General features: G+C 32.2%; 1 protein-coding gene across 1 annotated transcript; it reads right to left on the reverse strand.

Annotated features, from left to right (window-relative positions):
• Positions 1–67: 67 nt before the first annotated feature.
• On the reverse strand, positions 68–16464 carry JhI-21 (Juvenile hormone Inducible-21). Its single transcript, XM_089704344.1, has 7 exons — positions 16027–16464; positions 11957–12255; positions 8713–8838; positions 6722–6863; positions 3230–3353; positions 2041–2241; positions 68–1702 (listed from the first exon to the last, which is right to left on the reverse strand). The coding sequence occupies exons 1-7, from the start codon at positions 16167–16169 to the stop codon at positions 1295–1297; spliced, it is 1443 nt and encodes a 480-aa protein (XP_089560470.1). The 5' UTR covers positions 16170–16464; the 3' UTR covers positions 68–1294.
• Between the last annotated feature and the right edge of the window lie 19 nt (positions 16465–16483).

Below are 16483 nucleotides of genomic sequence, written 5' to 3' on the forward strand. Positions count from 1 at the left end.
TTGCGAGGAGACAGCGACAGAGACAAAATAGTTGCCGGGCAACTAAGTTGCTCGTGGGCGCTCGCTCTTATAGTACCTATGAAAAGTTTTATATCAGCTACACCCATTATATATAATTTAAGATATCTTTACATAAACATATATTGATCTAAAAATATCTAAGATGGCAATTCAAGTCAATAGGTACATAGGTAAATTTAATATTATACAAACCGAGTTTAAAAGATTTTCCTAATAATATGTAAAAAAGTTCACAGTTTGTATTCATTCAAGTTCTTAAATTATAATATAATAGTGTAAGTACCATGTAAAATGTCATATAATAATACTATTTGTTAGCTTATGTTAGCCATAAACGCGTGCAAAAGCTCGGTATGTAATAAAATTTATATATGAGAATCTATTTTTTGTGTTAATTATACCATATTTAATAATTTAAAGTGCTATAAAATACTTAAGTCATTGTGAGCATATAAATTAACATTTTTCACTATATTACTTCAAAATTGTTTTATAAAAAGCCATTTTATTTAACAAATATGTCTAAACTGCGATGTTATTGCCATCAATTACATATACTATTTGACGTAGGTACTCTTATCTTTATGGGATTGTGTATAATATACCCATTTTATGATAAATATAACACATTATAATATTGTGGTATCCAATGTTTGTCAATACCTACAATATTATTTATATTTACTAAACATCCAATTGCTAAAATACTTCCATATAAGCAGTAGGTATATAGACATAAAAGACTATGTAACGAATATCAAACGAAATTTAAAAACACAACTAACATTACAAGAATTTACTTGCATCAACAATGTTTATTAATATACATATATTTTTTTTTTGTTTTTATCGGCTAATAATGGGCTAAATTTATGAATGATGTTGTAATTTAAAACAAATAAAAAACAATATGCATCAAAATGGAGGTTATATTATAAAATAAATAACGTTTTAAATTCGTCACAATGTCTTTAATATCAAAGTATATAACTATATTATAAGGTAAATATTGGTCCATTTACATTTATTCTTGTAGCAATAATTTATAGTCGATATAAATAAACGTGTTATTTTCATACACTATAAGATAAAACTGATTGAATTGAATACACACGGACATATTTATTTATTCAAACAACAAATTATATAAATGTGATCTTAAATGATGGGAGCTTGTGACCATCAATAAATTTTTATTCAATGTTTGAATTAAAATAAAAAATGTAGGCAACAAGTATCCGATTAAACAGTTTTATCGTTACTTTGAAACCGGTCAATTTGCATTGGATAATTTCTCTAACGAGTCTACGTAAATGCACGAGCAGAGCTTCTGTAGGAACCTTAGTACACAACCTGAGAATCTATGGTAGCTGTTGGGTTTGTTCTGCCATTTGACGCATAGATAATAAACCGGGATGCCAGAGAGAAGAATTCCAAGACCTATAGCCGTATCCATGGGTTGAGTGAAGGCTGGAATGAAGACGAGAAACGCGATAGCAACGAGGAAAACATAAGGAATAGCTAGATTGACTTTAATTGGTCGAGGCATGTCCGGTTTGGTCCTTCGAAGCCAGAGCATCCCAACGACGGAAGCGCCCACAGACAACCATAGAGTTTGAGAGAAATAGTTGATAAGGTCGAACACGTTGCTCGTTGTCAACATGAGTAGTGAGAAGAAACACTGAAAATAATAATAATCATATTTAATTTTTTTCTATTTTACACAACACCGAAACATCCGAAACTGTGTAAAGTTCTATTAAAAAATTCTAAATTATTTTAACAAACTTAGGTCCGCAATGATTTATCAATTACTATTTTACTGTAACGTCATTTTAAACTCAGGCCATTGACCCACACTTTCATAACTGTAAAAAAGTATTAATCAGAAAGTAATCATCGTTTACATCGCGCTAGTAAAAGCAATCGTAGGTAATTTCAATCGAAACCCCACCGCGCAAACTTAAATTGGGACACAAAAATTTCGTTTCAAAAAGTGTTCCAATTTCAAATACGTACCGTAAACACGAGCGACGGTATAGGCGTTTGCTTATCAATGTGAAAGAGCGAGAAGAACGCGGGCATGTGTCCCTCTTGCGCGCCCGTCGCGAACAGTCGCGCTGATGTGAACAGCACTCCGTTCACACCGCCGAATGTGGATAGTGCTACGAACACGGGGATCAACCAGCTCCATGCACCGAATAAACGGTCACCGAATACCTGGAAATCGTATTTATGTATTTATAACTAGCTGTGCTCCGCGGTTTCATCCGCATTGTTCCGCTCCTGTTGGTCTTAGCGTAAATGGGATATCTAACACCGAAAGAATTTTTCAAATCGGACCAGTAGACCTGAGATTAGCGCGTTCAAACAAACAAACTCTAAGCTTAGTAATATTAAGTATAGATTTTATCTAGCTTGTCCCGGCTTCGATCGGAAGGACCCGAGATATTGGGTAAATAAAGCTTTCTTAAAAAAAAAATCGATCGACTAATTATCTTTGAGTTAAATCTTGACTTGCTCTCTTGCTCGTAGTCACTGATGTCTGATAGCCTATATAAATCCTTGACGAATAAGCCAGAACAACCGACGATGAATAACAGAACTTATCAGGAAAGGAAAAGGAAGCTATGAAACCGGTCTAAACTTACAAAGGTGCATGCAAAATATGACGAGTAATAATAAGCCAGACGGTTCGAGTTTAATGAATAATGTAAGATCACCCTTGGCAATGTCATCGCATCTTGTTATTATTTTTATATTTTGAAATTAATTTTAATAAATTTGGATATTGAATGCCAGGATGTAAAATAAATTTATCAACAGCAAATTTGAAATGAGTTTAATTTTAGGTACCTACACGTTATGAATACTGGCACACGTTTTTCTCGATAGAATTCTGATACGTATACGTACCTATTATTTAGCTCGGAATACCACAACGAAAACGATAACAGAGTCCTAAATTGATCAAATGCAGTGCATAATAATTGCAATTGATTGTTGCGCCAGGCAACAATAAGAGAGCAAAGTTTTCATAACAACTACTATGTGCTTAGTGCTTACTATGAAGTAAGCGATACGCTATCAATATCCTATCATAACTCATTCCAAATGCAAAAATAATGATTATAAAATTATCTTCATAGCGGCCTTACGAGATAACATAAAAATGATTTATTTCCGATAATCTCATAGTATCACGTACCACAGCCACCGCGGAGTTTGACATCATTTCCATTTTGGAGACAACGGCGAAGTAGGCCAAGTTTGCCATTACGTAGATAATAGTCACCATCGGCATAGCGATCCATATCGCACGCGGCAAATTCCTGAAAGTGCGTGAAATAAATATCTCATTAACATTTTTACTGTCTAACATTCTTGTACAAGGTCTATTGAGCTATGCTGCTTTTAATTGTTTAGTCTAAAAACAAAGCTAAGTAATAAACTAGTTTTAAATCTAAAACTTTAACATTAAAAATGTCATCTTGTTCCATATTTTGGTATTTGGTCTTCTATATTCATTACAATAAAGAACCTACTCTTTTATTTTCCCTTTCATTCGATCATACTTAAATTCAAATTCTTCATCGAGTTTTCTGAAGTAATTATCGTGGGAAAAAGCTTTGTAGTAAAACAAATACTTAGGTACCGCGGTTATCGGAAGTTTATAAAACATCGTACACTTGTATCATTTGTATTTATAACTATAATACTAGTGACATCATAACCATGTTAGATATGCCTATCGCGAACGATCCCACTTTTCCATTATTGTATCTTGATTGTATCTATAAATAAATTCGTCAACATTTCCGCTATAAGTTATAATGGATAAAATAGAATGTATAAAAAAACGAACGAAATATGTTTTTGTATTTCTCCTTTAAAAAGAGAATACAGCACTTTTTTAATACGTGAATAATTTCAATTTGTAAGAAAACTAAAATTTATTGTTACGATAGTTCTCGGTAAATATTACATAATAACGTGCGATATTGACATATTATATCTAAGATTAATTAGGTATTACTGCTCGAAAAATTTGATAATGGCTTATGATATTAATTATATCTTGCCATTGATATGGGTATCGTAACTTAAGCCTATATTGCTAAAAGAACGTACGCAATGTAAGATAATATCCAAGTCATTGCCATTATTTCAGTAGGTCATTAGAAGCTTGAGTGGGGTCCGATAAAAGACCCTGACAACCGAGACTAGATAGCAAACGTTCTAAATGAATAATGCATGTAATAGCACTCAGAAGAACAAACGGAGGTCTGTTTGAAAAACGAGATTGGAAATCCTTGATAGATTCCAATGAATATAATTGAGCTGGAAATAAAACCTAAACGCAAAACAATGAGACATACTTAGTATGTACATAAAATCTACGTCCAATAAAAAATCGTTTGCATAATAATAAATACTCGTCTAATTTCTACTTCTTTCAACTTTATAGGACTATAGGTAATTATCATTTAGTTAATAAGCAATTATGTATAATGAAATGATTTTGCTAACTAAGCCCAGTTCCCCTGAGTGAAACTCTGTATTACGTGGGATGTTTGATAAACTCTCGAGGGATGCTCGTCATGGATTTGAACGTTTACTCTGAATACCCACGCAGTTAATGGTCTCTGAAGGTTTTTCTATTTACACACTCGATTATAAGAATTTATCTTAAATCTATTGAAGTGTGCAATTGGAATCTCAATATGTGATTTAATACGCAAAATATACACACAATTTAGTTGAAGATGGTAATTTTTCAATAGAGTAAATTTTTTGTGTAAGTATAAAATGCAAAAATATACGTCTTTAATACGATAATCTTTTGAGATTCTTCATGACTGATGTTTAAACATAAATTAATGAATACCATAAACCAATTACTTTATTAGAGATAGAGATGCAGTGATAATATCAGATAAGAATATACATATATTTTTTATCGTTTACGTGATCTAAGTACGATAGACGTTACAAGATAGCATGATAGAGATAATAGCTGTATAAAGGCCATCACGTGCTTACTTACTAACGGGGCTTATTAGGAAGTTTTAATACTCTATTGATTTCTGTCCTTTAGCAATATATTATATTATATGATACAATAAAAAAATATCTCTAGCCCTGTAATATTTTTTTGAAATTATACTCAATTGAATAGTGAATGAAAGCTTAATGCAATTATAGTGAAATGATAGTTATGTAATAAATGTACTGTACCATCAATATTAAATATAACGTACCATTGATCAATCAAATATCTTGATCAATTTGTGGTACCTTATACATAAATTTTTGATAAAAAGTAAAATATTTTTATTTCGTTCCTTATTTATAATAAAAAACCATAACTACAAGCTTATTTTTTGCATTAAGTGATTCATTGCTTTTTGTCCAACAAACCTTATAAAATGATAATGGGTTATCGATTATCGCTATCGAATGATCATGTTTTTAAATATTTGGTGAATTGTTCAATTATATCCTTAGAAACGAGGATTATGATAATATTATAATACTATGTATATATTATAAGAACTTGCAATAAAAATTATTTTTATCGCACCTACTATTTTTATCTTAAAATTTTATGTGTGTTTGGATAATAAATTAAATCTTAGACAATGTGAGCATTATCAATTGCTATTTGCATTACAATATAACTTTGCGGTCGACAACCTTGACTTTACTGGAATAAATAATCCATTCTGTCGACTTCATGTGGTTTCATTGAGATAAATGCTTTGCAAAAATATCCGGTAAACTTCCAACTACGCTATTTGACACTGCCTCGTGAATTAAATACGTGGTATTGGACATGCGATAATTAAATAACACACATACTTAGGTACTAAGGTTCGTTCCCTTTTAAGATCGCATCGAATTTCGAAAAATCTGGTAGCTTGAAGAGTAATCCTATCCTACTAACAATATTATAAATGCGAAAGTTTTAGAGGATTGATGTATGTGTATGTTTGTTACTCTTTCACGCAAATACTACTGAACCGATTACAATGAAATTAAGCGCACACATATAGAGGGTAACTTGGATTAACACATATGATAGGTTTTATTCCGGAAATCCCACGGGAACAGGAGCTATGAGGGATTTTCTTTGAAAACGCGGGCGAAGACGCGGGCGGTAAGCTAGAATGTATAACACATATTCATTATTAAAGCACTCAAGCGGAAAACAGGTTTTGTTATACGTAATTATGTCCATTATAAGGAAAATTTTAATGTCATTTTACCTTTATGATTCGGTTAATCCCTTGTATAGAACAAGTTGGAAACCAGTGTGCGTTTGCAAGATTCTTATTTTAATGTTATAACAAGGATAATTTTATGATAAGGCATTTTACAATCTGAAGTATGGAAGTTACTTTCAATGGATAGGTTTTATAGCTTAAAGATGATAGGCACTCATATTTACTTTCTAAATAAGTACTTACTGTTTCAATCACAAGAAGAGAAGTCATAAACTAAAAGGATCGTTTGGCATTTGCATCTTGCGTGTCTTTATCGATTACACGGTATCGATTACGATGAGGATATTAACTACAGTATCAATCAAAATCCTGTTTCTTTCGACATAATGTAAATTCCTTATACAACTTTAAGAAGTGTGATTTAACAAATAATTTTTCGCTCAATATTACAAAGGCAACATAAAATAACTTACTTATATGGATCCTGCAGCTCTTCAGTGACAAAGTTCAAGTAATTCCACCCGCCAAAAGCGAAGAGTCCAGAATAAAAAGCTACCGCCACTTTACCAGCGCCATATTCGCCAGCAAACGCATCCTTAAAGTTTTCGGTGTGACCTGTTACAATAATAAAATTATAATTTAAATGTATAATGCTGCTTAAAATATCAGAAATTTTAATATCGGTTTTGATCTTCTATGCTGGCTCTAATAATTATGATTTTCAAGAGCAGTACACATGAATATCTTTAACGACTTCAAGGTCAGTCGGAAAGATATCGTTAGATTTTTGATATTCCTCAATCTTTGGATATCCTGTCTTCATAAAGCTTAATCTAAAATTTACACACATGCATTTAATAATAATTATGATTTATGTGTTTGTGTTTTTAATACACTCATTAAATTGTGGGTACGTACTGTCTCAATAAAATACCTACCTCTTTTTATATCTAAAGACTTTGTACTTGTCAAGTACAAGTGGGTCGATGTAGCAAGTGGTGAGAGTAACGTAGTTTTCCAACCATATTTGATTTATATTACAGTAACCGTTTAGGAATAAATACAAAAGAAAGAGTTGAATGGCGGACAGCGCTATCTATCTTTTATAAAAACATCGACATGCTTTCACCAACGAATAAGAGCAAAGGTATAGGTAAAGGTATATAATAGCGTTTTTTGTTAAAAATCTGTAATAGCACCCTTAACTTGAAAAATTCACCAAACATGTTCAACTTATTGGTATTCTAGACTTCTAGAGCTCTACCACGCTCTACCCTTAGCTCTACCACCCTCTATAACTATTATATCTCCCATAGGTTAAATATATCTAAAACGTGTTATATTAAATTCAAACCTCAGAACAAAATTATTCCACCACACGCTCCACTTAAAATTAACGGTGTTGTATTAGAACAGAAAACCCACGAGAAATACCTAGGTTTGCGAATCGACAGCTCTCTAAAATGGAATTATCACATCGACCATCTAAAAAATAAATTATCAGCACTTCTTAGATCTCTGCGTAATATCACTTCTTGCATTCCTCATAAATTACGCCACACCATCTACAACACGTTAGTCAAACCGCACCTAATGTATTTAATAGAAGTATGGGGTAGCGCTTACAAAAATAAATTAGCGCCACTACAAATTTTACAAAATAAAATTATTAAAACCATTTTTAACTATCCTTTTTTAACTTCTACGAATAAAATCTACGACGATACTAAAATAATGAATTTAAAACAATTATACTTTTATAATATGTGTATGTTCATTCACAAAGCGCTACACAAAAACATAAATACAAATATTTTATTCTCAACATCAAATCGCCACTATCCTAATAGACGAGCTAGCTATCTTGCCCTCCCGAAGATCCGAACGAATTATGGAAGGCGAACGGCAACATACGAGGGAGCACGTTTCTATAACGGATTGCCAAGCAAATTGAAAAGTGTAAACTCATTCATTATATTCAAAAAACAATTATCGAAACACATCCTGGAAGACCACACGCTCAAACTTTGAATGCAATGAATGAGTAGGTACCTAACCTAACTTAACTAATGTAATTATAACCTACTCTAAATATTTAACTAACGAAAGTTATTTTTTATACATACCTATGTTTAAAATTAAGTTTCTCATGTAAGTGACTTATTGTCTTAATGGGAATAAATGTCTTTAAACCTTTATAGGTTAGTTTACTCTAAAATATTAGAAAAAAAAAATATATTTTAACCTAGTTATCGGAACATTTCTATTGTTTATACCAAATGCATTAAAAGTTAAGCAATTAGTTGTAGGTTGTTTCGAATTCCAGTATAATTTCGCTCAACACTACGAATATCGCGTGAAAAAAATTCGTAATGTAGGATTGACACTAATCATTTTTATTCCCTCTTATAAATTTGACTCTCTAATACCACAGAATAAAAAGTAGCTAGCTACTAATACTCACCAATTCCGATATAATACAGTCCAGATATGATGATGATCACTAAAGCAAGAAGCTTCGAAGCCGTGAAGACATCCTGTATTCGCATCGTCCACCTCACGCTAATGCAGTTGATGGCTGTTAATATACCTGGAGAAATCGTGGAAAAGTTCCAGTAATCATATAATTGCATGACCAATACATCAATCATAACATGGGAGAGATATATCATCTAGATGATTACAGACATTTCTAATCAGCCAAGATTTTTAAATCGCTTTCACTAGATATTAAGTTTTCTAGTGTAAATAGATTGTTGATGGAAGATGAGAACTAAGTATTAATAGTCAACAATCAACTTAACGCTAAAGCTGTTACGAAGCGAGCGGGAAACGGTTCCTTTAGAGTTTAGATGATCGGGAATTAGGTTAAGTGGAAGTTTCCGCCTATTCCCCGAAGATGCAGTTTAATGGTAGTATTGAAGACAAGTCAGCTATTCAAATTTTCATTTCTCTTTTATTTTATGCGCATAAATATCAACCGGAAAATCTATTAAACTAAATTTATTACAGTTTGTTATTTTATTGTTTGGATCATTATCAATATTTCAAAATACGTAATTATTCTAAAGCCTATATAAAAATATACCTACAATCTACATACCTACCTAATATGCTAAGTAAACATGGTTTCGCAATTACTTCAATAGATGTAAAATATATGTGGAATACTTTATACTTGAGTTTGTTGAGATTGTTTATTATCTTCCCGGCTACATGCCTATTACACGGTAGGTACACCTAGTATTTCTGCACTGTTGCACAATCGAATCTATGATTTTGCTGTATCAGTTTCTCCTGAACATTTTGATGATGCAATAGAAGTGGGCAGTTAAAGTAGATTGACAAAGCTTAGCAGTGGTGCTTTAACAATATAATGATCAATTTATCGGTTTTCACAAATATGCACATTGTTCTATCAACTTCCACTGTATGATATTTGTTAATAACTACATCAACATTGTTATAAAAAATTGCAACATTACCAAGAAATCAAACAAGTTAAATTGTTTTTAAAGGTCAATGTGCTTAAGTTTGAGCTTGCCAAATCGTAATGGGCAAGTTAACTTCGTGAATTTATTACGAAACATCTCGTATGAATGCTAATGAGTATAACTGGTAATCGTTTAAACGTAAACGAGTAACTGCTCAAACAATAACTACATAGTCTTCATACTATAGGTACCCAAATCTCATCGAGAGGTACCTTCAGGTAAATTATCTTTAAAAAGTAACATGTGAAAATAATTAAGGTTATAGGTAATTATTACGTTATATATAGGGTGGCCCACTGTTGGTATATAATATGTTTTTCTACTTCAAATGCATAAGTACGTTTATTTATTTACATACGTCATTTCCTAAACAGCTTAGCAAAACATTACGTGTCAATAATGGTTAAGTATAAAATTATCCTCATGTTCAGTACTTCTGCTATCTTTGACTCCAATGATTATTAGTTTATTTTATATGAATGTATGAACCTATACTAATTATTCATTATAATAAATTAATAATATATCTCTTTAATATATGTGAGGTATATAATTATGTACCACCCACTATGGAGATTATCATAATTGAATCGTCTTTTGTCATTACATATATCTACGTATTGACATAAGACGCAGTTAATTTAATATCTTAGACTTAGAATAAATCTATCACGTGAGGCCTTAAATTACCAAGCGTGAGGCATAAATCATAATCGTATATATCTGTGAATAATAACAAAAACAATATAACATTGAGAAGGATCAATCAGTGTTTGTCGGACTCTCCCCATTTTCTCACAGGCATAAAATTGTTTTTGCTAACCGAATACCTACTATCTGGGGGCGAGCAACGTGTGTTTTATATTCAAATAAATACTTTATTATGATATGTAGTTATTATAGATTCATTGTTTTTATTACATATATTTAAAGTTTTCCTATGCCTACCAAAACACACGTGTACTCATTTGACATCCAGTGTAAAAAAATATCGTTGTACTAATACTACTTTTGTAAATTTTTTATATGTATTTTAAATGTACATTTAATTTAAATATTCATAGCTAAATTCCTTAATATCAAGGACATAATAGCAACCACGTATGCGGTAATAGATTGTCGAAGCAATCAATTTTTATATTGTTATAGATTAAATCACAAGTGTTTTTTAATTTATCATGCCAATCTAAAACGGTTTCCTCGATAATATGAGCCTGTCTTAATTTTATTTTGAGTGGGCACGTTACAATCAGGTTATTTTATAAAAGTTATTTAAATGAAAAATTGTTTAAAGACATTATAAACGTGTAAAAAACTAGTTTCTTTATATAATTTTGACAAAAATATATACCTACTAATAACTAAACCAATTCGTCTAACGTTGCCTGTTATTTATTTTTTTCCACATGATTTCCAAGTAGTTAACGGAACGGATTTTTATTAAAAATTTTTTGATATCATCTCTTAATTCCTAATACAAAAAAAACTTTCAAATACTTATATAATTTAATGTAGTTTTATATCTACTACAAATGTTAATCTAAAGACCATAACCTGTTTTAAGTCCTGATGAATGATGATCCTTAGTTTAATGACTTGCAGACACTTTGTGTAAACCTAAGAATTTTACTTATTTATGTTCATATACCTACTTTAAGTACAATCTAGAGTTAACGACATAATGATATCTTAATGATGTAGCTACTACAAGTTTGAAAATTAGAGTCATAGTGATGGCGCCACGTTGCCGCCATATAAAGAGATGTGCTGAATGCAAACATTGAGCTTTGAGTCGACCTTATCTCAAACCTTGCAAAGTTGCAAGTCAGTATTTAAATTTCTTTATATTTATTCCTAACTGGGTACTGAAATCTCAAAACTTTAATACTCACTACTTATGTATAATATGAATTGTATTGCAATGGTATTTTTATGAAACTCAACGAAACAAAATATGTCTCTCTTTTCTAAGAGTACAATTTTGCACTCTGAATTGCTATAATATCTATCTCTATAATATAAAAATGAATCCCAAAATGTGTTGGTAAGCGCATAACTTGAGAACGGCTGAACCGATTTCGATAATTCTTTTTTTATTATATTCCTTGAAGTACGAGGATGGTTCTTATGTAGAGAAAACGTAAATATGTACCACGGGCGAAGCCGGGGCGGACCGCTAGTCTTAAATAAAAATAAAAAGGGATAACTACTTACACAAACAAACTGCAGCCAAAAGCTTCACCGCATTGGCAGGTGGTTCACATTCCGGGAAGAATGGTTTAACAACGTAGTGGCCGAAAGTGAGAGCCACAATCGCTTGTGTCGTGGGTCTTATAATGAGTAGAGCGATCCACATTCTCAAAAACGCAGGCAACGGCCCGAAGGCCGTGTATATGTAGGCATAGTCACCGCCAGACCTCGCGATGGAAGTCCCAAGTTCCGCATAGCATAAGGCGCCCAGTGTTGATAGGAGCCCACTTACGAGCCATATTATAAGCGATGCGGCTACGGATCTGGAAGAAAAAAACGATTTCAATAAAAAAATATAAGACAATACGGGTCAAATACGTAAAATTGATATGGCTAATAGCAGTAGTAATATTATCGTTGATAAATGGCTAACTGAGAGATGAAATCGGATAACGTTGTCGAAAATGCAAGTACCATATCGATTACCTGATATGGAGCCGGTTTAGGTGTAACCGCGCTGTAACTGTACTACCTTCTATCGGTTCAGGGGCATGCTCTACTTTACAGCAAATATGCCACACTCAACCTTAATTACCATAAGAACTTTACTCAGTAACCTAAAAGTAGATAGTTACTATTAACACAATATTATATTTCGAAATATTTTCAAATAGGTAAATGTGGCATCTAGATGAGTTGGTAACGTAAGTAAGCAAACGACATTTCCTAGATTAGGGCAATTGCAAACGATTACAAAGTTATCATTATTTAAAATTACATAAATATTATTACATTTTCGAGTTCAAGCCAGTTCAGCTAGTTAGGTACATAGTAATGATATTTTTGTTAATTTTGCCATAATTGGTATTATGAAACTAAACATTCGCGATGATTTTTTTTTTCATTCACATCACATTTTAACCTTGCAACCCTTTTAATATAATATCTACCTAGTGGACGTTTTTTCTTATACCAATTACATATTGTTACCTATTAAAAAAATCTGGTATACTAAACACCTCCCTATTAGAACAAATATTATATCTGTACCCATATTATCATTGAATTGTTAAGCGTGTCACTGGTGTGTATTTTATCAGTTTTACCTCGATTTAGATAAAAAAAAATAGTCAAATTGCATGCGGCCTAAAGCGTGATTAAATATATTTTCCCTTGTTGCTTTCCTAGAACTAAGAAAGACTAACTTCGTTGGTGGTTTTAATTACAGCCTTGACACTGTTGTTAAGTGAATCGAAGTGCGTTCACCGCTCGATTATTACCTCATAGATCAAGTGATTTCTATACTATAAATCTAGTATCTATAGTTATTATAAAAGCAATGATAAGTAAAAGGTTTCGATTTCAAAAATTGAAACCTTTATTCAGTTTTCCAATGGCCGCGGCGACGTGGTCAAAGCAAAGCCCATAAAACTTAATTAGGGATAGAAGATCTTCTTTTTAATATATGTAGTTGGTTCTTTGGTATATTGGTTAGAGTCCGGGCTGTCTGACTGGCCGCAGTGGTTGCGTTTATTAGTGCGCATCTTATCTGCACAGGAAAATATCCGTAATTTAAAGTCATTTAAATTATTTTATTTACGCGTAATTTTTAATCTTTTGCCTTTAAATAGATCCATCAGACATATTTTTTTTATTGCAAGACGTTTTTTTTCGTTGTTAAATAAGTGCCAAACGCAATTTTTTATTTCAAAATCATTAAAATGTCATCGAAATAAGTGAAATTCCATCAACACCGTACCAATAATTATAATGACTTGTAACATTTTCCAACCCATTAGTTTTGTTACTTTTACCAAACGAATGTAGGTATTATACCTAGTGTGTTGTATTCTATCAAACATCAAAACAAAGAAAGCACTAAATAAATAACTTACCTACCTATCTGATCTGACTTGATGCACTTAAACGAGATGCACTACGACGATATTATGTATGGACCATATTCAAAAATGTTGGTTATATTTTCGTGATAAAACAGAAAAGTACAAATGTACAAATTTACTGTGAAATATGAAAAACTTATTGTCGCCTCTATTCCCTACAAAAAGTTCAATTTAAATTGATGTCAGTTCTATTTTTACACATTTTAGGTCAAAACAAATCGCCTGGACTCAAACTTTGTATTTCACGTGTCCTGTTTAGATAGAGACATTTTTGTAAATTAAAGCACATAGGTACCTACCTCCTGACATTATGAAATGAATGTGAGAGCTGTAATGTCATTAGTCATTACATTACAAATTCATTTAAAGTCCGTAGGTTGAGTAACCTTGCGAGATGTATTAAATATCTATAAATACATTAAAAGTAATCTGGATCTAAAATAGGAAAAATATGGAGAACTAGGTTTCCGCCCGCGGCTTCGCCCGCGCAGTCAAAAAAAAACCCGCATAGTTCCCGTTCCTGTGGGATTTCCGGGATTGCGTCATTTTCCCGGGATAAAAAGTAGCCTATGTCCTTTCTCGGGTATCAAAATATCTCCATACCAAATTTCATGAAAATTGGTTCAGTAGTTTAGGCGTGATCGAGTAACAGAAAGACAGACAGAGTTACTTTCGCATTTATAATATTAGTATGGATAAAGCTCCGTTTCTGTAATTATTATCTACCTACCACTGGCTAGTGGCTACTAGAGATCAAATGGAATCCAAACGAAACAAGATATCGAAAACAACAATGCCTTGACCAACCAAGGAGACGGGGCATGTTACTGCCCTGATTAACCCATTGACCACCGTAAGGCCCGATCGGGGCGCGACACAATAGATTTTCTATTGTGTCTGTGATTCCGAGGACTGATGGATTAAATTAATTGGCGTACCTAATTTAAAGATTCTACAACTCTCCATTAAATATAATTCGCGATACATTATCATGGCATTGCGTAAACGTGTATACAAAAGGGACCAGGAAACTATATTTAATTTACTAAAAAAAAACTTGTCAATACTTATCTATAATTAATAATTATCATAAAAAAAATGCATTTTATGTTTATTAAGTATTTAATAAAAAAAAATCCAGAGACTGTACGAATAGATACGGTCTACCTAGATATCGTACGGTATAAATCCAAAATAGGTATAGATATATAAGTAAATTCGATTTTATATTATGTACTTTTTAAACAATGTAACGTCAAAATGTGCTGCGTTTTAAAATATTTTGTTAAGGGGGGTTAGGCGGTCAGCGAAAATTCAGCTATTCGGGCCTGAGGTAAGCGGTGAGGGGGTCCGCGTTTAGTATGGAATCAACGTGCTCGAAACTGAAAATCGTAAGCGCCATTCACATTTTTATCAAAAAGTGAATGAAAATATTTAGTATTTTCTAAATATAAAACAGTCACGAAATCGAGAAGGTAAATACCTATGTATTTGTGATTTTATACGAATTATTATCGTAAAATACAGTTGTAATGAGAATTTATATGATATTTTAGAGGTAACTTCAGGATTTTTTTTTATCGAGCAAAATTTTTCCAATCGTGTTTTGGAAACAGTCATCCCATCACACATACGTTCTGTAATACATATTATAAATTTCAGTGCGAAAAAACTTCAATATTTTCAATTATAGCTCATAGAAAACAGTCCATTTTGCCGTTTTCACCTACTAAGGGCCCTTAAGAAAATCAGATCAACATTGTTACCTACAATTACAATTGGATTAGTAGGTAACTCGCGTATGACTTGCACGCTATGTAGTATGAATGGCACTACTATAATGCTATTACGCATACTACTATTGTATTATCAAATACATTTATTGCTTAGGAATGTCCTTACAATTTCTAATGATAAACGCGTATTGCAGCTTAAATAGTAAAATTATAATTTTATGGAAATGTACAATATGATTTTTAAAAGTTCAATAAGTACCTACCTACCTAGGATATAAAAGTTTTCTTATAAAACATGTAAAACACTGACAAAATCACAATATATTATTACAGTTCATACATACCTAGATAAATTAATAACACAAAGCTTTTATGGTGAATATGACTACAGTAACAAAATATTTTGGTTCAGATTTGACATTTAAAAAGGCGGGAAACTAATAATATTACTTACCCGGTGTATTTGAAAACTCCAGTAGGTGATATAAAAATTCCAGATCCTATAATAGTACCAATTATAATACCAACACCATTAAATAGTGTTATTTTGCGTTTCAAAGTCACATTTCCTTCCTCGCCTTTTATTTCTTCGCCCATACCGCAAAAAATCAATCACAGACGCCGGCAAGCACTACGCACGTGGCCGTGTGACAAATTTGCACGATTTTACGTTATTATCCAATTTTTAATTCAGCAGTCTACGCATTGTCGTCGGTGTTCCACTAAAACTTTTACACGACTATTTCACTTTCCGTTACCATTTTTACGATCTACAAAACAAGAATCGACTGCCGCGATCTGACGTCAAATGAGTAGAAATTCAACAACACGCCAAACATATATTATCAGGTAAGCGGACGCTCGGCGCATGTGCGGCCGCTAACTGGAGACTGGCACTGGAGTGCTGCGTT

Source organism: Colias philodice, chromosome 2 (assembly GCF_061535455.1).
Source record: "Colias philodice isolate Cphi_HAF_F1 chromosome 2, ilColPhil1 Martin Lab GWU primary, whole genome shotgun sequence".
NCBI lineage: Eukaryota > Metazoa > Arthropoda > Insecta > Lepidoptera > Pieridae > Colias > Colias philodice.

Coding starts and splice junctions, on each gene's coding strand:
- JhI-21 (XM_089704344.1), bottom strand. CDS start 16,169: ATGGGCGAAGAAATAAAAGGCGAGGAAGGAAATGTGACTTTGAAACGC. Junction 6,864..8,712: donor ACTGTATTATATCGGAATTG/GTGAGTATTAGT, acceptor TTATTGTAACAG/GTCACACCGAAAACTTTAAG. Junction 2,242..3,229: donor CAAACTCCGCGGTGGCTGTG/GTACGTGATACT, acceptor TACGATTTCCAG/GTATTCGGTGACCGTTTATT.